This window comes from Pristiophorus japonicus, chromosome 28 (genome assembly GCF_044704955.1).
Source record: "Pristiophorus japonicus isolate sPriJap1 chromosome 28, sPriJap1.hap1, whole genome shotgun sequence".
NCBI lineage: Eukaryota > Metazoa > Chordata > Chondrichthyes > Pristiophoridae > Pristiophorus > Pristiophorus japonicus.
The window spans coordinates 12526558-12551671 of NC_092004.1; the positions used below are offsets into that span (position 1 = coordinate 12526558).

Here is a 25114-nt window from a genome sequence, read left to right on the forward strand (position 1 = left end):
AATATATTCAATGACCCAGCGTCAGTTGCTCTCTGGGGTAGAGAATTTCAAAGATTCACGACTCTCTGAGAGAAGAAATTCATCCTCATTTGCGTTTTAAATGGGCGCCCCCTTATGCTCAGACTTTGCCACCTAGTTCTCGATTCCCCCCACAAGAGGAATCAGAGATCAGTGGGGAAGCTAAAGACCCGATATAGGAAGTGTTTAAACAATTATTTTGATGCAAAAAATTTCTGCAACGTATGTTCGTAACAAGTAATTATAATCAACTAACCCATCAAAATTAGCAAAGAGAATTACAAAGACCAGAACATTTCAAAGGCGATCACATGCAGTATGTGTGGAGATCTGTTAACCGCATTCAAAAATCGTTAAACAATATGGAAAATAAGAGAGTTCCAGTCTTAAGCAAGATAGTTCTTTCAAGAAATGTCAAATGTGTGTAAAGTGAGACATGCCGGTTCAGTGTATGACATCCACAAGCCGTATGCTCAAACGAAACAAGTTTGGGATTTGATGTGGCAAAAGATGAACTGTGTGAGAAGTGAAATAATCTAGAGTAAGAAAAGGCCCAAAATGGAAGGGAAGGGAATATGAATTAGTCTCCCGTGCAGCGGCATGGTCCCGGCCTGCATGACCATCAGCAGATCGGGGCCATCAGAGGGAGCAGTGTGCGGCGGTGGTATTCCATTGTAGGATGGTGACAGCTGCAAAGTCACGTCGCTAATTGCAGTGTGGGCAGGCACAGCAGGAGTGGCGAAGGAGCGGCAAGAGATTATAGAAGGACGTGACCTGGGCCCAGGAGAGGCATGAGTCTGGGGCCCAGAAGGAGCAAAAGCCTAGGGGCAGCATGGCCCAGCCCAGACTGCTATATGTGTGTGCTCAGTCCGTGCAGCAGAGCTGGTCTCCAGTCGTCTGGGGTAATCCTTGCCACTGGACCAAGACCGAGCTCTGTCAAGCCAGTGTGGTGGCTGGTGTGCAACGGCCACCACACGTTAAAAAAATCCAAACACAGGCATCTTCCACCCTTCAAAATGTAGCTTGGAGTCAGGAATATTAGGTCCTTCATTAAAACACCTGTGAACTCATTCTTTTTTGGCGTGGAAGTAAGTCATCCTCGCTTCCAGGGACTGCCTGTGGTGATGATGGTTATGGAGAAATGAAATATTGGACACACGATGTTTGAAACAATATTGAGACAGAACATTAATCTCCAGCTCAGGTACAGGGTTATTCAGAGCAGCAGAAACAAAGTCTGAGTGCCAGAATGAACATGGTTCAGTGGCCAATGGGAGCCCAGTAAATCCTCTTCCATTCACTGATTGGCTGTTCCTATTTACCCAGCATTCCCCGCGACGGAGAAAGTGCCGACCCCAGACTTTAGGGGCCCAGTGCGCAGGCGCGGGAACTGGCTGTATTCGGAGCATGCGCGGTGCGTGTAATGGCGGAGCAGGGATTGTGAAATGTGCTCCGCAAAACAGCTCATTTCAGCGGGTCGGAGCTGAGTAATGAAGCAGCGGGTAGCCGGGGAGGCTTCATAAACAACTGGTGCCCGCCGGAAGCCCCGAATAACAACCGGAATATCGACGGCTGCAGCCTCGAGGCTTTCTCCCGGTCAAAGGCCCAGGGTAACGGCGGACATCTTTGTACAGGAAAGCAGGGTCAGTCCTCCGCCATCTTGGTTCAGTAAGTAGCAAAGCGCATGCGCGGCCATCTTGGTAAAGTAACAGCTGAGTTATTTTATTCTCGACACCACGGATTTCTCACCATCTCCTAAAGGCACTGCTCAGTGCTAAGCTTCTGGTTACATCCCAGACAATTGTAACAGGCAAGCCCCAGAGCTGTTCACTCCCAGGGTTAGAATCCCCATGTACAGTCCCAGGGTTATTATCTCATAAGTACATAATAACATAAGAAATAGGAGCAGGAGTGGATCATTTGGCCCTTGGATGCTACTCTGCCATTCAATAAGACCATGGCTGATCTGATCATGGACTCACCTCCACTTCCCTGCCCGCTCCCCATAACCATTTAATCCCTTATCGCTCAAAAATCTGTCTATCTCTGCCTTAAATACATTCAATGACCCAGCCTCTACAGCTCTCGGGCAGAGAATTCCACAGATTTACAACCCTCTGAGTGAAGACATTTCTCCTCATCTCAGTTTTAAATGGGTGGCCCCTTATTCTGAGACGATGCACCCTAGTTTTAGTTTACCCTATGAGTGGCAATATCCTCTCTGGATCCACCTTGTCGAGTCCCCTCGTTATCATATGTTTCAATAAGATCACCTCTCATTCTTTTGAACTCCAATGTGTATCGGCCCAACCTAATCAACCTATCCTCATAAGCCAGAATTAACCTCTGAACAGCCTCCAATGCAAGTATATCCTTCCTTAAATACGCAGACCAAAATTGCACGCAGTATTCCAGGTGTGATCTCAACAATACCCTGTACATTTGTAGCAGGACTTCTCTGCTTTTATACTCTATCCCCCTTGCAATAAAGGCCAACATTCCATTTGCCTTCCTGATTACTTGCTGTACCTGCATACTAACTTTTTATGTTTTATGCACAAACACCCTCAGGTCTCTCTGTCCTGTAGCACTTGCAATTTTTCTCCATTTAAATTATAATTTTCTTTTCTATTATTTCTGCCAAAGTGGATAACCTCACATTTTCCCATATTATACTCCATCTGACAAATTTTTGCCCACTCGTTGAGCCTGTCTATATCCCTTTGCAGATTTATTGTGTCCTCAATTTGCTTTCTCACTCACCTTTGTATCATCAGCAAACTTTGCTACATTACACTCGGTCCTTTTCTCCAAGTCATTAATATAGATTGTAAATAGTTGAGGACCTAGCACCGATTCCTGCGGCACCCCACTAGTCACCATTTGCCAACCAGAAAAAGACCAATTTATCTCGACTCTCTGTTTTCTGTTAGTTAACCTATCCTCTATCTATGCTAATATAATGCCCCCAACCCAGTGAGCTTTTATCTTGTGCAGTAACCTCTTATGTGTATCTTATCAAATGCCTTCTGGAAATCCAAATACACCACATCCACTGGTTCCGCCTTATCCATCCTACTCATTATATCCTCAAAGAACTCCAGCAAATTTGTCAAACATGATTTCCCTTTCATGAAGCCATACTGACTCTGCTTGATTGAATCATGCTTTTCCAAATGTCCCACGACTGCTTCCTTAATAATGGTCTCCAGCACTTTCCCAATGACAGATATTAGGCTAACTGGTCTATAGTTTCCTGTTTATTGTCTGCCTCCTTTTTTAAATAGAAGCATTACATTTTCGGTTTTCCAATCTGTTGGGACCGCCCCAGAATCCAGGGAATTTTGGTAGATTACAACCAATGTGTCCACTATCTCTACAGCCACTTCTCTTAAGACCCTACGATGTAAGCCATCAGGGCAAGGTGACTTGTCTGCCTTTAGTCCCATTATTCTTCTGAGTACTATTATGAAAAGTGATTGTATTAAGTTACTCCCTCACTATAGCCCCTTGATTATCCACTTCAGTATTACTCTCAGTGACCGAGTGTTTTACTGTAATTAAACTGATCTTAGATTGTTTCTGTCAGATATTAACTCCTGCACGGTCCCAGCAAACACTCCCACTCCCTTGTCCCTCTGATATTTCTGCAGAATTGCTTTGTGAAGTCGGGCTCATGGAGAGAAACACCCTGCAAGGAAAGATCCCAAATTGAGAATCTCCAAGCGACAAGGCTCCCAGCTTTAATCATTCTCTGTCCTTTCCCCCCAGGCCCAGTTCCTTTGCTCAGATTCTGATAAAAGTAAATTGGGAAAAGTGCACTTTGATTTTTACAGGCTGAATTATTGCAGAGAGCTGCGCATGCGCAGTTCAGCCCAGCCCCCTGTGTCAATTTCAAGTGAGCAGAAGAGCACATGTGCCCTCCCCTCCCCCAAACCTGCCTGTGATCACCATTGACTTAGTGAGTGGAAGAAGATGGTTTAAAACAGCCGGGAATGGAGACACCGTGACCCCGGGGTAAGGCAGTGAGCAGCAGCCTCCTTACAGCAGCGCAGCGCTTTGGGAGCGTGTCCGCAGATGGGCTCAGAGATCGGCGCTGAGTCCGGGGGAGTTTAGGGGGAGTCGGGGGCTGTGTGTAAGGGGCAGAGTGGACCAAGAACCAGTGTCAGTGCATGGTGTGAGTCAGGGAAGGGAGAGGCCATTCTCGGGCTGTGTGTGGACTGTGTGTCCAGGGTAAGGGAGACAGAATGGTCAGAATCACCTATTTACAATCTGCTGGTTGCTCTCTCCAAACCAGTAGTGAATGTTCCTGGTTTAGTTCCATTGGGGGCTGTGTCTAAGAGGCAGAGTGGAGCAGGAACTAGTTCCGGGACATGATGTGAGTGGGGGAAGGAAGAGGCCATTCTCGGGCTGTGTGTGGACAGTGCAAGGTAACAGAGAAAGTAAATCACCTCGCTCTTTCAAATCATTGCTGCTTTCTTTCCCCAAATCAGTAGTGAATGTTCCTGATTCAGTTCCAATCTCACCGTGTCTGTTGTTCTTGGGCAGTGAGCAGTGGAAACACAGCCTGACAGTGAGGATGTGAGGAGTTTCACAAAGTGCATCTATTGCAGGCATCAGGAAAGGAGTGTGGGGGAAGATATTTTAAAGACGGGTTATGTTGTTTTGCTGAGCTGAGTTCTCCAGAACCGTGTTGCTGATGATTGAGAGCTACATTGTCACTCCCTCAGATGCATCATATTCTCCCCACATCCATATCTTAGAACTAATAATGTTCTCGTATTATTATTCTCAGAACAAATGTGATCTTTCCTCCACCCGGAACACAAGGAACAGTGCAGGCAGCTCCTTCTCACACACAGTGAGTAGATTATCACTCACAGAGCGCAGAGACACAGAACTGGCCTCAATCCTATTGTCACAGGCAGCAGAAGCTGTCAGTCCCACAGTGATCCGAAGTGGCAGAGTTACATTGTGAATCTTACAGCCACATGGAGCAGTAGAATCAGATGCTGTTTCACCATTGAAACAGATCACACTGACAGGTACATTAAACACCCACACTCACTTGCCAGAAACTGGCAGGTAGAGAATAAAAGACAATCATCGATCAGAAAAAATGTCAAACAGGTAGTATAAACCACACTCGCATATCAGAAGCTGATGGGTACAGAGCAAAAGCCATATTCATGTTTCAGAATCTGACGGATTCAGTATTTAACCCCCCCGAACATACCAGAAGATGACAGGTGCAGAATAAAACCCACATTTCCGTACCATAGACTGACAGATACAGTATACAACACACACCCACATATATGAAAGTGACAGTAACAGAATAAAATCCCTACTTACACACCAGAGAGTGACAGGTAAAGTGTAAATCACATGGGCACATATCGGAAAAATGAAAGACAGTAAGTAAAATTGTTACTTGCATCGCAGAAACTGATCGGGGCAGAGTAAAACCCACACCCACACATCTGAAATATGACACGTGGAAGGCAAAATCTTCATTCACATATCAGAGAAATACAGGTTAAAAAGTTACATTGATTCTCCCGTTCACAGACCAGAGACTGGCGAATACAGATTAAACCCAGACTACCATCGCAGAAACTGAGAGGCACAGATTAAACCTCAACACAACCAAAACCTGACAGAAAAATACACACACTTGCATATCAGAGACTGAGAGATACAGTATAAAACCCATACTCGCATATCAGAGGCTGACATGTTAAAATCCATATTCCCATAACATAAATTGACATACAGTGACATGCCCATACTCACGAACCAGTAATTGACAGGTACAGTGTAAAGACCTCTCTTTCATTCCAGAAACTGACAGGTACAAAGGAAAGTCCACTCACAATTAAACAGAAACTGGCAGGTATAGAGTAAGGCCCACAATCACATATCAGAACTTGGCGGGTACAGAATAAAACCCCGACTTCCATAACGGAAATGGAGAGATACAGAGAAAGGCCCTCACTCACATACCAGAGGCAGCTCGATACAGAGTAAAACTCAGACTCATTTACCAGGGCCGACGATTCAGCATAAAACTCACCTCCATAACACAAATTGACAGTTAGAAAGTAAAACGAATACTCTATCAGGAATTGCTGGTACACAGTAAAACAATACCAACATACTGGAGAATGACAGATATGGAGTAGAGCTCACATTCACATAACAGAGATGGACAGAAACAGCACAGAACACACTCACACACCAGGAATGGAAAGAAACATAGAAAATAGGTGCAGGAGCAGGCCATTCGACACTTCGAGCCTGCACTGCCATTCAATATGATCATGGCTGATCATGCAACTTCCGTACCCCACTCCCGCTTTCTTTCCATACCCCCTGATCCCCTTAGCCGTAAAGACCTCATATAACTCCCTCTTGAATATATCCAAGTTGGACTCCACAACTTTCTGTGGTAGAGAATTGCACAGGTTTACCACTCTCTGGGTGAAAAAGTTTCTCCTCATTTCAGTCCGATATGGCTTACCCTTATCCTTAGACTGTGACCCCTGATTCTGGACTTCCCCATCATCGAGAACATTCTCCAGCATCTAACCTGTCCAGTCCTGTCATAGTTTTATATGTTTCTATGAGATCCCCTCTCATTCTTCTAAATTCCAGTGAGTATAAGCCTAGCCGATCCAGTCTTTCGTCATATGTCAGTCCTGCCATCCCGGGAATCAGTCTGGTGAACCTTCGCTGCACTCCCTCAATAGCAAGCACGTCCTTGCTCAGATTAATAGACCAAACCTGCACACAGTACTCAAGGTGTGGTCTCACCAAGGCCCTGTACCACTGTAGTAAGACTTCCCTACTCCTATACTCAAATCCTCTCGCTATGAAGGCCAGCATGCCAGTTTCTTTCTTTACTGCCTGCTGTACCTGCATGCCTACCTTCAGTGACTTGATGTACCATGACACCCAGGTCTCTTTGCACCTCCCATTTTACTAATCTGTCACCATTCAGATAATAATCTGCCTTCCTGTTTTTGCCACCAAAGTGGATAACCTCAATTTATCCACATTATACTGCATCTGCCATGCATTTGTCCATTCACCTAACCTGTCCAAGTCACCCTGCAGCCTCTGAGCATCCTACTCACAGCTCACACTGCCACCCAGCTTAGTATCATCTGCAAACTTGGAGATATTACCTTCTATTCCATCATCTAAATCATTAATATATATTGTAAATATATGGGATCCCAGCACTGAACCTTGCGGCACCCCACTAGTCACGGCCTGCCATTCTGAAAAAGACCCGTTTATTCCTACTCTTTGCTTCCTGTCTGCCAACTGGTTCTCTGTTCACGTCAATACATTACCGCCAATACCATGTGCTTTAATTTTGCACACTAATCTCTTGTGTGGCACATTGTCAAAAGTTTTTTGAAATTCCAAATACATCACATCCACTGGTTCTCCCTTATCCACTCGACTAGTTACAGCCTCAAAAAACTCAAGAAGATTTGTCAAGCATGATTTCCCTTTCATAAATCCAAGCTGACTTGGACCAATTCTGTCACTGCTTTCCAAATGATCTACTATTACATCTTTAATAATTGATTCCAGCATTTTCCCCACCACCGATGTCAGGCTAACCGGTCTATAATTCCCTGTTTTCTCTCCCCCTCCTTTTTTAAAAAAAAGTGGTGTTACATTAGCTACCCTCCAATCGAGAGATACTGATCCATAGTCCATGGAATTCTGGAAAATGACCACCAATGCATCTACTATTTCTAGGGCCACTTCTTTAACTACTCTGCGATACAGACTATCAGGCCCTGGGGATTTATCGGCCTTCAGTCCCATCAGTTTCCCTGCAAACATTTCCTGACTAATAAGGATTTCCCTCAGTTCCTCCTTCCCGCTAGATCCTTGGGAGGTTATTCGTGTCTTCCTTAGTTAAGACAGAACCAAAGTATTTGTTCAATTGGTCTGCCATTTCCTTGTTCCCCAATGAGGTAAGTGATTGGCTGGTGATTGGTGAGTAGCTTTTCTTTTCTTTTTTATATCAGTAAGTGAACTGTAACATTGTTATTACCAATTTAAGTGTATCTAAGGTTAAGGCATGGCAGGAGAGCTCGGCCATGTGATATGCTCCTCCTGTACCATGTGGGAACTCGGGGACACTTCCGGTGTCCCTGGGCGCTACGTGTGTGGGAAGTGTATCCGCCTCGAGCTCTTGACGGTCCGCGTTGCGGAATTGGAGCTGAGGGTGGATTCACTCTGGAGCATCCACGATGCTGAGAATGACGTGAGTATCACGTGTAGTGAGTTGGTCTTACCGCAGGAGAAGGGTCCACAGCCAGATAGGGAATGGAAGACCAGCATGAAGAGCAGTGCAAGAAAGATAGTGCAGGGGTCCCCTGTGTTCATCCCCCTGCAAAACAGATACACTGCTTTGAATACTGTTGGGGAGGATGACTCATCAGGGGAGGGCAGCAGCAGCCAAGTTCATGGCACCGTAGGTGGCTCTGCTGCAAAGGAGGGCAGGAAAAAGATTGGGAGCGCGATAGTGATAGGGGATTCGATGGTGAGGGGAATAGATAGGCGTTTCTGCGGACGCAACCGAGACTCCAGGATGGTATGTTGCCTCCCTGGTGCAAGGGTCAAGGATGTCTCGGAGCGGGTGCAGGACATTCTGAAATGGGAGGGAGAACAGCCAGTTGTCGTGGTGCACATTGGTACCAACGACATAGGTAAAAAAAGGGATGAGGTCCTACGAAAAGAATTTAAGGAGCTAGGAGCTAAATTAAAAAGTAGGACCTCAAAAGTAGTAATCTCGGGATTGCTACCAGTGCCACGTGCTCGTCAGAGTAGGAATCGCAGGATAGCGCAGATGAATACATGGCTTGAGCAGTGGTGCAGCAGGGAGGGATTCAAATTCTTGGGGCATTGGAACCGGTTCTGGGGGAGGTGGGGCCAGTACAAACCGGACGGTCTGCACCTGGGCAGGACCGGAACCAATGTCCTAGGGGGAGTGTTTGCTAGTGCTGTTGGGGAGGAGTTAAACTAACATTGCAGTGGGATGGGAACCTATGCAGGGAGACAGAGGGAGACAAAAATGAGGCAAAAGCAAAAGACGGAAAGGAGATGAGGAAAAGTGGAGGGCAGAGAAACCCAAGGCAAAGAACAAAAAGGGCCATTGTACAGCAAAATTCTAAAAGGACAAAGGGTGTTAAAAAAGCAAGCCTGAAGGCTGTGTGTCTCAATGCAAGGAGTATCCACAATAAAGTGGATGAATTAACTGTGCAAATAGATGTTAACAAATATGATGTGATTGGGATTACGGAGACGTGGCTCCAGGATGATCAGGGCTGGGAACTCAACATCCAGGGGTATTCAACATTCAGGAAGGATAGAATAAAAGGAAAAGGAGGTGGGGTAGCATTGCTGGTTAAAGAGGAGATTAATGCAATAGTTAGGAAAGACATTAGCTTGGATGATGTGGAATCTATATGGGTAGAGCTGCAGAACACTAAAGGGCAAAAATCGTTAGTGGGAGTTGTATACAGACCTCCAAACAGTAGTAGTGATGTTGGGGAGGGCATCAAACAGGAAATTAGGAGTGCATGCAATAAAGGTGCAGCAGTTATAATGGGTGACTTTAATATGCACATAGATTGGGCCAGCCAAACTGGAAGCAATACGATGGAGGAGGATTTCCTGGAGTGCATAAGGGATGGTTTTCTAGACCAATATGTCGAGGAACCAACTAGGGGGGAGGCCATCTTAGACTGGGTGTTGTGTAATGAGAGAGGATTAATTAGCAATCTCATTGTGCGAGGCCCCTTGGGGAAGAGTGACCATAATATGGTGGAATTCTGCATTAGGATGGAGAATGAAACAGTTAATTCAGAGATCATGGTCCAGAACTTAAAGAAGGGTAACTTTGAAGGTATGAGGCATGAATTGGCTAAGATAGATTGGCTAATGATACTTAAGGGGTTGACTGTGGATGGGCAATGGCAGACATTTAGAGACCGCATGGATGAATTACAACAATTGTACATTCCTGTTTGGCGTAAAAATAAAAAAGGGAAGGTGGCTCAACCGTGGCTATCAAGGGAAATCAGGGATAGTATTAAAGCCAAGGAAATGGCATACAAATTGGCCAGAAATAGCAGCGAACCTGGGGACTGGGAGAAATTTAGAACTCAGCAGAGGAGGACAAAGAGTTTGATTAGGGCAGGGAAAATAGAGTACGAGAAGAAGCTTGCAGGGAACATTAAAGCGAATTGCAAAAGTTTCTATAGGTATGTAAAGAGAAAAAGGCTAGTAAAGACAAACGTAGGTCCCCTGCAGTCAGAATCAGGGGAAGTCATAACGGGGAACAAAGAAATGGCAGACCAATTGAACAAGTACTTTGGTTCAGTACTCACTAAGGAGGACACAAACAACCTTCCGGATATAAAAGTGGTCAGAGAGTCTAGTAAGGAGGAGGAACTGAGGGAAATCTTTATTAGTCGGGAAATTGTGATGGGGAAATTGATGGGATTGAAGGCCGATAAATCCCCAGGGCCTGATGGACTGCATCCCAGAGTACTTAAGGAGGTGGCCTTGGAAATAGCGGATGCATTGACAGTCATTTTCCAACATTCCATTTACTCTGGATCAGTTCCTATCGAGTGGAGGGTAGCCAATGTAACCCCACTTTTTAAAAAAGGAGGGAGAGAGAAAGCAGGGAATTATAGACCGGGTCAGCCTGACCTCAGTGGTGGGTAAAATGATGGAATCAATTATTAAGGATGTCAGAGCAGCGCATTTGGAAAATGGTGACATGATAGGTCCAAGTCAGCATGGATTTGTAAAAGGGAGATCATGCTTGACAAATCTTCTGGAATTTTTTGAGGATGTTTCCAATAAAGTGGACGTGGTATATTTGGACTTTCAGAAGGCTTTCGACAAGGTCCCACACAGGAGATTAATGTGCAAAGTTAAAGCACATGGGATTGGGGGTAGTGTGCTGACGTGGATTGAGAACTGGTTGTCAGACAGGAAGCAAAAAGTAGGAGTAAATGGGTACTTTTCGGAATGGCAGGCAGTGACTAGTGGGGTACCGCAGGGTTCTGTGCTGGGGCCCCAGTTGTTTACATTGTACATTAACGATTTAGACGAGGGGATTAAATGTAGTATCTCCAAATTTGCGGATGACACTAAGTTGGGTGGCAGTGTGAGCTGCGAGGAGGATGCTATGAGGCTGCAGAGTGACTTGGATAGGTTAGGTGAGTGGGCAAATGCGTGGCAGATGAAGTATAATGTGGATAAATGTGAGGTTATCCACTTTGGTGGTAAAAACAGAGAGACAGACTATTATCTGAATGGTGACAGATTACGAAAAGGGAAGGTGCATCGAGACCTGGGTGTCATGGTACATCAGTCATTGAAGGTTGGCATGCAGGTACAGCAGGCGGTTAAGAAAGCAAATGGCATGTTGGCCTTCGTAGCGAGGGGATTTGAGTACAGGGGCAGGGAGATGTTGCTACAGTTGTACAGGGCCTTGGTGAGGCCACACCTGGAGTATTGTGTACAGTTTTGGTCTCCTAACTTGAGGAAGGACATTCTTACTATTGAGGGAGTGCAGCGAAGATTCACCAGACTGATTCCCGGGATGGTGGGACTGACCTATCAAGAAAGACTGGATCAACTGGGCTTATATTCACTGGAGTTCAGAAGAGTGAGAGGGGACCTCAGAAACGTTTAAAATTCTGACGGGTTTGGACAGGTTGGATGCAGGAAGAATGTTCCCAATGTTGGGGAAGTCCAGAACCAGAGGTCACAGTCTAAGGATAAGGGGTAAGCCATTTAGGACCGAGATAAGGAGAAACTTCTTCACCCAGAGAGTGGTGAACCTGTGGAATTCTCTACCACAGAAAGTAGTTGAGGCCAATTCACTAAATATATTCAAAAGGGAGTTAGATGAAGTCCTTACAACTCGGGGGATCAAGGGGTATGGCGTGAAAGCAGGAAGGGGGTACTGAAGTTGCATGTTCAGCCATGAACTCATTGAATGGCGGTGCAGGCTAGAAAGGCTGAATGGCCTGCTCCTGCACCTATTTTCTATGTTTCTATGTTTCTATTATGAATTCACCTGATTCTGACTGCAAGGGAACAAGTTTGTCTTCATTAATCTTTTTCTCTTCACATATCGATAGAAGCTTTTGCAGTCAGTTTTTAATGTTCCCTGCAAGCTTACTCTCATAGTCTATTTTCCCCCTCCTAATTAGACCCTTAGTCCTCCTCTGCTGAATTCTAAATGTCCCCCAGTCCTCAGGTTTGCTGCTTTTTCTAGCCAATTTATATGCCTCTTCCTTGGATTTAACACTGTCCCTAATTTCCCTTGTTAGCCACGGTTGAGCCACTTTTTCGGTTTTATTTTTATGCCAAACAGGTATGTACAATAGTTGTAATTCATCCATGTGATCTTTAAATGTCTGCCATTGCCTATCCACCGTCAACCCTTTAAGTATCATTCGCCAGTTTATCCCAGCCAAATCACGTCTCATACCATTGAAGTTTCCTTTAAGTTCAGGACCTTGGTCTCTGAGTTAACTGTGTCGCTCTCCAGCTTAATGAAGAATTCTACCATATTATGGTCACTTTTCCCCAAGGGGTCACGCACGACTAGATTGCTAATTAATCCTCTCTCGTTGCACAAGACCCAGTCTAGGATGGCCAGCTCTCCAGTTGGTTCCTCGACATATTGCTCTGGAAAACCATCCCTTTTTCACTCCAGAAAATCCTCCTCCGCAGTATTGCTACAAGTTTTGTTAGCCCAATCAATATCTAGGTTAAGGTCACCCATGATAACTGCTGTAACCTTATTGCACGCATCGCTAATTTCCTGTTTGATGCCATCCCCAACCTCCCGACTACTGTTTGGTGGTCTGTGCACAACCCCAACTAACGTTTTCTGCCCTTTGATGTTTCGCAGCTCGACCCATATAGGTTCCACATCATCCCAGCCAATGTCCTTCCTTACTATTGCATTAACCTCCTCTTTAACCATTAACACTACCCCACCTCCTTTTTCTTTCTGGCTATCCTTTCTGAATATTGAATACCCCTGGATGTAGTGTTCCCAGCCTTGGTTACCCTGGAACCATGTCTCTGTAATCCCAATTACATCATATCCGATAACAGCTATCTGTGCCGTTAATTCATTCACCTTATTACGAATGATCCTCGCTTTGAGACTCAGAGCCTTCAGGCTTGTTTTTTTAACAATCTTTGTCCTTTAAGAATTATGTTGTAATGTGGCCCTTTTTGATACAGAATGAAACCCACAGGCAATTACCAGAAATTGACAGGTACAGGATAAAATCCATGCTCTCGTATCAGAAACTAACATACAGAGTAAAACCCTCATCCACATACCAGAGATGGACAGATACAGAGTCAAATCCACACTCCCATACCAGACACCCACTATATAAGAAAATAAGAACAGAAGAAATAGGGGCAGGAGTAGGCCATACGGCCCCCCGAGCCTGCTCCACCATTTAATACGATCATGGCTGATCCGATCATGGACCCAGGTCCACTTCCCTGCCCACTCCCCATAACCCCTTATTCCCTTATCGGTTAAGACACTGTCTATCTCTGTCTTAAATATATTCAATGTCCCAGCTTCCACAGCTCTCTGAGGCAGCGAATTCCACAGATTTACAACCCTCTGAGAAAAAATTCCTCCTCACCTCAGTTTTAAATGGGGGCCCCTTATTCTAAGATTATGCCCCCTAGTTCCAGTCTCCCCTATCAGTGAAAACATCCTCTCTGCTGCTACCTTGTCAAGCTGCCTCATTATCTTACACGTTTTGATAAATCACCTCTCATTCATTCTTCTGAATTCAATGAGTAGAGGCCCAACCTCCTCAACCTTTTCTCATAAGTCAACCCCTCAGCTCCGGAATCAACCCAGTGAACCTTCTCTCAACTTCCTCCAAAACAAGTATATCCTTTCATAAATATAGAAACCAAAACTGCATGCAGTATTCCAGGTGTGGCCTCACCAATAACTTGTATAACTGTAGCAAGACTTCCCTGCTTTTATACTCCATTCCCTTTGCAACAAAGGCCAAGATTCAGTTGGCCTTCCTGATCACTTGCTGTACCTGTATACTATCCTTTTGTGTTTCATGCACAAGTACCCCCAAGTCCCGCCGTACTCCAGCACTTTGCAATCTTTCTCCATTTAAATAATAACTTGCTCTTTGATTTTTTTTCTGCCATAGTGCATGATCTCACACTTCCCAACATTATACTCCATCTGCCAAATTTTTGCCCACTCACTTAGTCTATCTGTGTCCTTTTACAGATTATTTGTGTCCTCCTCACACATTGCTTTTCCTCCCATCTTTATATCGCCAGCAAACTTGGCTACGTTACAGTCGGTCCCTTCTTCCAAGTCGTTAATATAGATTGTAAATAGTTGGGGTCCCAGCACTGATCCCTGTGGCACCCCACTAGTTACTGATTGCCAAACCAAGAATGAGCCATTTACCCCAACTCTCTGTTTTCTGTTAGTTAGCCAATCCTCTATCCATGCTAATATATTACCCCCAGCCCCGTGAACTTTTATCTTGTGCAGTAATCTTTTATGTGGCACCTTGTCAAATGCCTTCTGGGCGTCCAAATACACCACACCCACTTTATCCACCCTGTTAGTTACATGCTCAAAGAATTCCAGCAAATTTGTCAAACTTAACTTCCCCTTCATAAATCCATGCTGACTGCCTGACCGAATTATGCTTTTCCAAATGTCGTGCTACTGCTTCTTTAAGAATGAACTCTTCAACATTTTCCCAACCACAGATGTTAGGCGAACTGGTCTATAGTTTCCTGCTTTTTGTCTGCCTCCTTTTTAACCGAATGCAGCTCTCAGTCCCCGGGCAACACCGAGTGTGGCTCTCGGTCCCCGGGCAACACCGAGTGCGGCTCTCAGTCCCCGGGCAACACCGAGTGCGGCTCTCAGTCCCCGGGCAACACCGAGTGCGGCTCTCAGTCCCCGGGCAACACCGAGTGCGGCTCTCAGTCCCCGGGCAACACCGAGTGTGGCTCTCAGACCCCGGGCAACACCGAGGACGGCTCTCAGTCCCCGGGCAACACCGAGGACGGCTCTCGGCCCCCGGGCAGCACCGAGTGTGGCTCTCGGTCCCCGGGCAACACCGAGTGCAGCTCTCAGTCCCCGGGCAACACCGAGTGCGGCTCTCAGTCCCCGGGCAACACCGAGTGCGGCTCTCAGTCCCCGGGCAACACCGAGTGCGGCTCTCAGTCCCCGGGCAACACCGAGTGCGGCTCTCAGTCCCCGGGCAACACCGAGTGCGGCTCTCGGTCCCCGGGCAACACCGAGTGCGGCTCTCGGGCCCCGGGGAACACCGAGTGCGGCTCTAAGTCACCGGGCAACACCGTGTGTGGCTCTCAGTCCCCAGGCAACACCGAGTGTGGCTCTCGGGCCCCGGACAAGACCGAGTGCAGCTCTCAGTCTCCGGGCAATACCGAGTGCGGCTCTCGGGGCCTGAGTCAGAGCCACCGGGCCCGGCACCAGCAACCCCCGGGGGCAGCCCTCCCCCACACCAGGAAAACAACAACTTGTGTTTATACAGCAGGCCCAGCAATTCCCAGCCACTCTATCAGGTGGCGCTGGATGTGGAAGTCACTCACTGGCCTCCTGTGTGGGTCTGTTTGTTACATCAGTTTGAGCTGGATGGAGAGGGGGAGAAGCTGCTGGGTTTCACCCCCAGTACTTCTGGGCCCAGTGGGAACAACAATTTCCCATGTGGGCCTGTCGAGGGAGGTGGGTTCCCTTCCCTGAAGTACAGCAATGACCCAGATGTGTTTTTATGACAATCTGGCAGCTTTCATGGTCACTTTTTTCGAGTGCCGGACCCACAAATGAACAGACTCATTAAGCTCAATTTCACAACCTGCCTTTGTGTTTTTGTGGGTTCTCTCTCTCACTCCCTTTTTCCTGTTTGAAATTCACTTTACAGGGTGTTAAATGGGGAGGATTTGTAGACTGGAAGATCAAACCAAACATCTCCTCAAAATCTGACAGTCACTCGGTACATTGGGACTGGAATATCATCAGCTTTTGACCATGGAAGCAGAAGGCACTGTTCACAGTGGGGAGAAACGGTACACGTGCTCTGTGTGTGGACAAGGCTTCAGCCAATCGTCCAAACTGGAGAGACACAAGTGCAGTCACACTGGGGAGAAACCGTGTAAATGTGGGGATTGTGGGAAACGTTTCAACTACCCGTCCCAGCTAGAAACACATCGGCGAGTTCACACTGGGGAGAGGCCGTTCACCTGCTCCGACTGTGGGAAGGGATTTACTCAGTTATCCCACCTGCTGGCACACCAGCGAGTTCACACTGGGGAGAGGCCATTCACCTGCTCCGACTGTGGGAAGGGATTCACTCAGTTATCCCACCTGCTGATACACCAGCGAGTTCACACTGGGGAGAGGCCATTTACCTGCTCCGACTGTGGGAAGGGATTCATTGCATCATCCAGCCTGCTGACACACCAGCGAGTTCACACTGCGGAGAGACCTTTTAAATGTTTAGACTGTGAGAAGAGTTTTAATGGAAAACAGCACCTGCTGATACATCAGCGAGTTCACACTGGGACGAGACCTTTTAAATGTTCTGACTGTGAGAAGAGTTTTAAAAGCAAACAGCAGCTCCTGATGCACCAGCAAGTTCACACTGGGCAGAGGCCGTTCAGCTGTTCTGAATGTGGGAAGGGATTCACTAAGTCATCCCACCTGCTGACACACCAGCGATTTCACACTGGGGAGAGGCCGTTCATCTGCTCTGAGTGTGGGAAGGGATTCATTCAGTCATCCCACCTGCTGAGACACCAGCGATTTCACACTGGGGAGAGGCCGTTCCCTTGCTCTGACTGTGGAAAGAGATTCACGACCTCATCCGACCTCCTAACACACCAGCGAGTTCACACTGGGGAGAGGCCATTCACCTGCTCTGAGTGTGGGAAGGGATTCACTCAGTCATCCCACCTGCTGACACACCAGCGAGTTCACACTGGGGAGAGGCCGTTCACCTGCTCGGACTGTGGGAAGGGATTCTCTCTGTCAGGCAACCTGCTGAGACACCAGCGTGTTCACAAGTGACTGCAGGGGTTGGATTCTGTTGTTATTGCTGCTGGTAATCACATCCTGGACTGCATTGTGTTCATTCTGACAGTTGGGGTTTATAAATCCTGTAACGCTGATGGTAATAACTCCTGTAACTGGACTGGAGTTTAATATTTGAGATATAGACACATAAATTAGTGTTGCTTTCAACTCATTGCTGTGGATTTTTGTCTTTCTCACCTGAGTGTTTAGCATCACCTGACTGGAGCTGAGAAAGGACAATCTGTGGGGAGGATCTTACAGGGGGAACAGAACTTCAGCCTGGACACAGTCCTTCAGGGCCACACAGAGATCACCTCATTCTCCTGAACTCCAATGTGTATCGGCCCAACCTACTCAACCTATCATCATAAGTCAATCCCCTCATCTCCGGAATCAACTCCGGAATCTGCAGCAGACATGAGCAAGGACCTGAGGCTTATTAAATGACACATATTTCATTACAGACAAGGTTACACTGGGAGAAATGTTCAGTTACAACATGAGAACATAATAAATAGGAGCCAGAGTAGGCCATTTAACCCCTCGGGCCTGCTCCGCCATTCAATAAGATCATGGCTGATCTGATCATGGACTCAGTTCCACTTCCCTGCCCACTCCCAATAATCCTTTACTCACTTAATCGCTCAAAAATCTGTCTATCTCCGCCTTAAATATATTCAAAGACCCAGCCTCCACAGCTCTTTTGGGCAGAGAATTCCACAGATTTACAACCCTCAGAGAAGAGTGAACCTTCTCTGAACAGCCTCCAATGCAAGTAAATCCTTTCGTAAATATGGAGACCAAAATACAGGCAAAATGCCAAGCAAACCAGCAGCACACTGGCACCTTAACAATGTCTCATTGGCCTACAGGCTTTTCTTAAATAGATTTGCTGAGTGGATATAAACTTAAACTAGGTTTGCAGGCATGATGCTCTATTCACATATTGAGAGTAGAAGAGATGCTGTGGGACACATGCTAAGTCCAGTAGCTGAAAGTGATTAATAGACTGGGTTTTGTGTTTACTGATCCCAGGCGTGTTACCAATACCAGCAAAATCGATGCCCATGGAATAACGGGGACAGTGGCAGCATGGATATGAAAGTGGCTAAGTGATACAAACAGAGTAGTGGTGAAAGGTTGTTTTTCAGACTGGAGGAAGTGGTGTTCCCCAGGGGTCGGTTCTGGGACCACTGCTTTTCCTGATCTATATTAATGACTTAGACTTGGGTGTACAGGGCACAATTTCCAAATTTGCAGATGACACAAAACTTGGAAGTACAGTGAACAGTGAGGAGGATGGTGATAGACTTCAGAAAGACATAGACACGCTGGTGGAATGGGCAGACATGTGGCAGATGAAATTTAACGTAGAAAAGTTCAAAATTGATACATTTTGGTCGGAAGAAAGAGTAGAGGAAATATAAACTAAAGGGTACAATTGTAAAGGGGTGCGTGAACAGAGAGACCCAGGAGTATATGTGCAGCATTGGCTGAAGGTTGCAGCGCTGGTTGAGAAAGCAGTTTCAAAGACTTACGGGATCATGAATTGAGGTATAGAGTACAGAAGTGTGGATATTAGGGTAAACCAGCATAAAACACTGGCTCGGCCTCAACTGGAGTATTGTGTCCAATTCTGGGTTATTATCATCATCATCGAAACATAGAAAATAAGTGCAACAATAGACATTCAGCCCTTTGAGCCAGCACCACCATTCAATATGATCATGGCTGATCATGCAACTTCAGTACCCCATTTCTGCTTTCTCTCCATACCCCTTGGTCCGTTTTGCCATAAGGGCCACATCTAACTCCCTTTTGAATATAATTTAACGAACTGACCTCGACAACTTTCTGTGGAAGAAAATTCCACATGTTCACAACTCTCTGAGTGAAGAAGTTTCGCCTCATCTCGGTCCTAAATGTCCTACCTCTTTTCCTTAGACTGTGACCCCTGGATCGGGACTTCCTCAACATCGGGAATATTCTTCCTGCATCTAACCTGTCCAATACCATCAGAATTTTACATGTTTCTATGAGATCCTCTCTAATTCTTCTAAATTCCAGTGAAGATAAGCCTAGTTGATCCAGTCTCTCCTCATATGTCAGTCCTGCCATCCCGGAAATCAGTCTGGTGAACCTTCGCTGCAATCCCTCAATAGCAAGAATGTCCTTCCTCAGATTCGGAGACCAAAACTGTACACAATATTCAAGGTGTAGCCTCAACAAGGCCCTGTACAACAGCAGCAAGACCTCCCTGCTCCTATACTCAATTCCTCTCGCTACGAAGGCCAACATGCCATTTGCCGCCTTCACTGTCTGCTGTACCTGCATACCAACTTTCAATGACTGATGTACCATGACACCCAGGTCTCGTTGCACCTCTCCTTTGCCTAATCTGTCACCATTCAGGTAATATTCTGCCTCCCTGTTTTTGCAACCAAAGTGGATAACCTCACATTTATCCACATTATACTGCATCCGCCATGCATTTGGCCACTCAACAAACCTGTCCAAGCATCCTCCTCAGAGCTCACACTGCCACCCAGCTAAATGTCATCTGCAAACTTGGAGATATTACATTCAATTCCTTCATCCAAATCATTAATGTATATTGTAAATAGCTGGGGTCCCAGCACTGAACTTTGTGGCACCCCACTAGTAACTGCCTGCCATTCTGAAAAGGACCCGTTTATTCCTACTCTTTGCTTCCTGTCTGCCAACCCATTCTCTATCCATGTCAATACATTACCCCCAATACCATGTGCTTTAATTTTGCACACTAATCTCTTGTGTGGGATCTTGTCAAAAGCCTTTTGAAAGTCCAAATACACCACATCCACTGGTTCTCCCTTGTCCACTCTACTAGTTACATCCTGAAAAACTTCTGAAAGATTTGTCAAGCATGATTTCCTTTTCATAAATCCATGCTGACTTGGACCGATCCTGTCACTGCTTTCCAAATGCCCTGCTATTAAGTTTTTAATAATTGATTCCAACATTTTCCCCACTACCGCTGTCAGGCTAACCGGTCCAAAATTCACGGTTTTCTCTCCCTTTTTTAAAAAGTGGGGTTACATTCACTACCCTCCAATCCATAGGAACTGATCCCGAGTCTATAGAATGTTGGAAAATGACCACTAATACATCCACTATTCTGGAGCCACTTCCTTAATACTCTGGCATGTACTCTGGCATGCACACTATCAGGCCCTGGAGATTTATCGGCCTTCAATCCCATCAATTTTCCTAACTCAATTCCGTGACTAATAAGGATTTCCTTCAGTTCCTCCTTCTCGCTAGACCCTCGGTCCCCTAGTGTTTCCGGAAGGTTATTTGTGTCTTCCTTAGTGAAGACAGAACCAAAGTATTTGTTCAATTGGTCTGGCATTTCTTTGTTCCCCATTATAAATTCACCTGATTCTGGCTGCGAGGGACCTACATTTGTCTTCATGAATCGTTTTCTCTTCACATATCTATAGAAGCTTTTGCAATCCGTTTTTATGTTCCCTGTAAGCTTACTCTCATACTCGATTTTCCCCCTCCTAATTAGACCCTTTGTCCTCCTGCTGAATTCTAAATTTCTCCCAGTCCTCGGGTTTGCTGCTTTTTCTGGCCACTTTATATGCCTCTTCCTTGGATTTAAAACTATCCCTAATTTCCCTTGTTCACCACAGTTGAGCCAACTTCAACATTTTATTTTTACTCCAGATAGGGATATACAATTGTTGAAATTCATCCATGTGATCTTTAAATGCCTGCCATTGCTTATCTACCATCAACCCTTTAAGTACCATTTTCCAGTCTATCCTCGCCAATTCACGTCTCATACCATCGAAGTTACCTTTCTTTAAGTTCAGGACCCTCGTCTTCGAATTACCTGTGTCACTCTCCATCTTAATGAAGAATTCTACCATATTATGGTCACTCTTCCCCAAGGGGCCTCGCACAACAAGATTGCTAATTAATTCTCTCATTACACAAGCTGGCTTTCCAGTTCGTTCGTCGACATGTTGGTCTGGAAAACCATTCCTTATACACTCCAAGAAATCCTCCTCCACCGTGTTGTAACAAGTTTGGTTAGCCCAACCTCTATTTAGATTAAAGTCACTCATGATAACTGCTGTACCTTTATTGCAGGCATCCCTAATTTCCTGCTTGATGCCATCCCCAACCTCACTACTAATGTTTAATGGTCTGTACACAAATCCCACTAGCGTTTTCTGCCCTTTGGTGTTCCGCAGCTCTACCCATACAGTTTCAACATCCAAGCTAATGTCCTTCCTTACTATTTGCATTGATCTCCTCTTTAACCAGCAATGCTACCCTATCTCCTTTTCCTATCTGTCTATCCTTCCTGAATATTGAATACTCCTGGATGTTGAATTCATAGTCTTGGTCGCCCTGGAGCCATGTCTCAGTAATCCCATTTACATCATATCCGTTAACAGCTATCTGCGCAGTTAATTCATCTACCTTATTATGAATGCTCCTCGCATTGAGACACAGAGCCTTCAGGCTTGATTTTTTACACTCTTTTTCCTTTTTGAATTATGTTCTAATGTGGCCCTTTATGATTTTTACCTTTGATTTCTCTGGCCTCTTCCTTTCCTTATTTCCGTTTTACCTTTTGCTTCTGCCCCCATTTTTCTTCCATCTGTCATACTAGTTTAAAACCTCCTCAACAGCATGAGCAAACATTCCCCTTAAGACATTGGTTCCGGTCCTGCGCAGGTACAGACTGTGCGGTTTGTACTGGTCCCAGCTCCCCAGAACCGGTTCAAATGTCCCAGGAAGTATCTACTCTATCAAAACCTTTCAAGCTATTATAGAGCTCTATTAGTTCACCCCTCAGACTTCTCGTTTCGTGACAAAATAAATTGACCTTGTCAATTCTTTCCTGATAGTATACCATCTTCTCTGAACCCTATCCATGCCTCGCTAGTTTATTGTATAAGAAAGCGACCAGAATTGCACACAGTACTCCTAATGTGGTCTAACTGTAGAGAGTTCTATATTGGTCGGTTTTGAAACCGGCTGGTCTGGCTGCCTGTTCTATTTAAAAGGGGCCCGCACCTCATCTTTTCAGGAGACAATTCACAGGCATCATGTAGTAACTGAAGGCCGTTTGCTTACAGAATCTGATTGTATATTTTCAACATTGTCAATCTGGGTGCACGGGCAGGACACGTCATGACGCGGAATTGTTGCAGCGTATTTCTGTACGGATGCAAAAAGTTTGAAATGGAATAGCTGAGTTGTGCTGGATGGTAGACGAGAGGTTAAGGCGATGGACTGCAAATCGATTGTGTTAATTATTTTTTTAAGCGTTTGTTGCTGATAAACCTTCCAAGCATTTGACTGAATATTATATAAATTAAGCTTTGATTCCAAATCTCATCAAAATTATAATTTCCTGAAAACATTATGGTACATAGCATAAATAAACACATTATCCATTATGTTGCGCGCTCACTGACTAAGTCACTGTGAGTTGTTACATTTTTCTTGATATGCCAAATGAATTTACTGATTGGAGAAATTGTATTAACTCCACGTGATATGCTCGGCTCATCCTTGGGCCGAATTGCGAGTGGTGCGCGTAAATTCTGCAACTGAGTAATTACTATTCTTTAAGGAAAGGAAAAAGCCCTTACAGGTCCTGCTATACACGTGGGCAGAGTCCCATTCAACTCTCATGATACTTAATCCCCTCTTAGCGGGACTGGAGAACCATTTTCAAGAAGGAGGCTCATGGTCTGCTCAGCAGAAATTCAATGTGCTGCATGTTCTTTCAGACAGCTTTCCAACTGGCATCCAACTGCCGTGCGAGCATTGCTGATATTCCAAGTCAACAATATTGGAATGTCTTTACAAAATTAATTTTGAATATGTGACCTGCATTATCAAATAAGATTTTGCAGCATTAATAGCTCTATATTATCGTATGTGTCAGCATCCACATAAGGTACACTCTTCCTTAAGACAACTGTAATCGGTGCTGCTTTATTGCACTGCGAGCGCGAAGGAACATATCTGTGAAAATATTTGCCCCGAACTTACACCATTCCTGTCCTATATTCCACCTCTTTCTTTGCCCATTGCTGTCCTTGTTGCCGGTATGATCAACCCAGGCCGTCCATTTAAACCTGAGAAGTCAATCAGCGAAAACGAGAGAAATACAAGAGGCAGAGACAGGGAGAGATAGAAAGATGCATGCCAAGACAATAACAGAAAACATAATTGCAGCTTGAAATCCTTTTGCTCTCTTAAACTGTTGTAAAAGCGTAAAAGATAATTGGGTGACAGTTGAAACGTGCATCCCGCCTTGGCGGATTTATCAGGCTCTGAGAGAGGGAAATGCAGCCCGTCAGCTGCAGCACTTAGTTATTCAAGCACTGAACGGAGTTTTAAACAGTGTAGTGGCGAACAGGTAAACCTGAGTAGATTTCAGGCCCAAAACATTAAACCTTCTGGCTGACGCAGACATTTGCGGTTTGCTGCAAACAATTACTTTCCAGCCTCGGAACCAGCCAACCCTGTCCTGCAGGGCGATGGGGAAAGGACGGGGGAGTGTGACTAGCTGAGCACACTCTCGATGGGACGAATGGCCTCCTGCTGTGCGGTAAACAGTCTATTAATTTACATTTGCTCTTTGATGGGACTCGAATCTATAAGTTTGAATGTTTCTATAGAATAGAATCAGCGAGAACTCCAATGCACGAACATTGCAACACGGAGCACACAATTTTTAGCGAAATGTTCAGGAACATACTTGTTTATGTTGAATGTGGTGTAGGAATTATGTCGAGATAAACAATGCGTTTACATATTTTCTCTTTGAAATCGAGTGTGTTTCCGGCACATTATTATTTACTTCAGAGTTATTGATTAAATGTCAAAACGCCTCCATTCCATCTCAAAAATACGTACAATTTTCATTCTCCGTTGCAATATTTTGTGCTGGAATAAAACATTGAATATGTAGGTAAGGTTTGGGGATACATCAATTGCACCTTCGATTACTGTCGAAATGTCACAAGCAAAGCCATCAGCTGCACTAGGGGAGGCTCGAGCTCACAACCTCGGCCTTCCTGGGTGCGTACACTGTCATATAAGTACTGCGCACTATCCGATTCCGTCGCTGCAACTGGATGCGAATGCTGTGTGGTATTTGTGCTCCCATCATACAGCTGCCTATTCCACCTGTCTTATAATTACTCCCCTAAAAATCTATCGAGGTTGGGGCAATTGACATTTTCAAGTTTCACATTGATCGATTTTTGTTATGCAAGGATACGAAGATTTATGGAATCATCGCAGGCAAATGGAATTAAGAATTAGGTAAAATGGACAGAAACAGTAACAGCTGCAAACAAACGTTGCATTTTATTCAAATTTAACAGCAACAATATCCGTGCTGTGCGCAACTATGCTGTGGTCAGAGACAAACGCCCTTAGCTTCCGAAACTCCCGTGGCTTTTCTGTGGCTCTCTTTCCTCTCTTTACCTTCCTGCTGCAAGCTGCCAGTTTTTAAACTTGTTTTAAATGTTGCTCTCGGCGAGGGCATTCCACATTCTCAGAACCATCTCTATCGTTTCATTGCTTGATTTCGATGTTTATTAATATGAAACTTCTTGAGCTACAATGGTAGCGCTTGCGACAATACATTAAAAGGCGGCTATTGGAAACCGTTGTGATCATACTTCCGTTTTGTACAGAATTGAACCTATATCACTCAAGTGGGAATGATATAGATACAATAAGCTATATCTTCTTATAAATGTTGCTTCATTCGCGCTCTCGTGCCAGATGAGGAATTGTTTGATCACCTCATTTATTTCATGTGGGGAACAGGCACGGGTATTCATTCAGAAATAACGCACAGATTCACATTGAGATTAATGCAACGAG

The 25114-nt window shown here is 45.2% G+C and overlaps 1 protein-coding gene across 2 annotated transcripts; it reads left to right on the forward strand.

The window, feature by feature from the left end:
- The first annotated feature begins 1443 nt into the window (after window positions 1-1443).
- LOC139239594 (zinc finger protein 436-like) lies at window positions 1444-17336 on the forward strand. Of its 2 annotated transcripts, XM_070868378.1 has the most exons (3): window positions 1444-1686; window positions 4814-4879; window positions 16050-17336. In XM_070868378.1, exon 3 carries the CDS (start codon window positions 16157-16159, stop codon window positions 17192-17194), a length of 1038 nt encoding a protein of 345 aa, XP_070724479.1. In that variant the 5' UTR covers window positions 1444-1686; window positions 4814-4879; window positions 16050-16156; the 3' UTR covers window positions 17195-17336. The 2 variants fall into 2 exon arrangements, with proteins under 2 accessions (XP_070724479.1, XP_070724478.1); XM_070868377.1 differs by lacking the exon at window positions 4814-4879.
- The last annotated feature ends 7778 nt before the right edge of the window (window positions 17337-25114 follow it).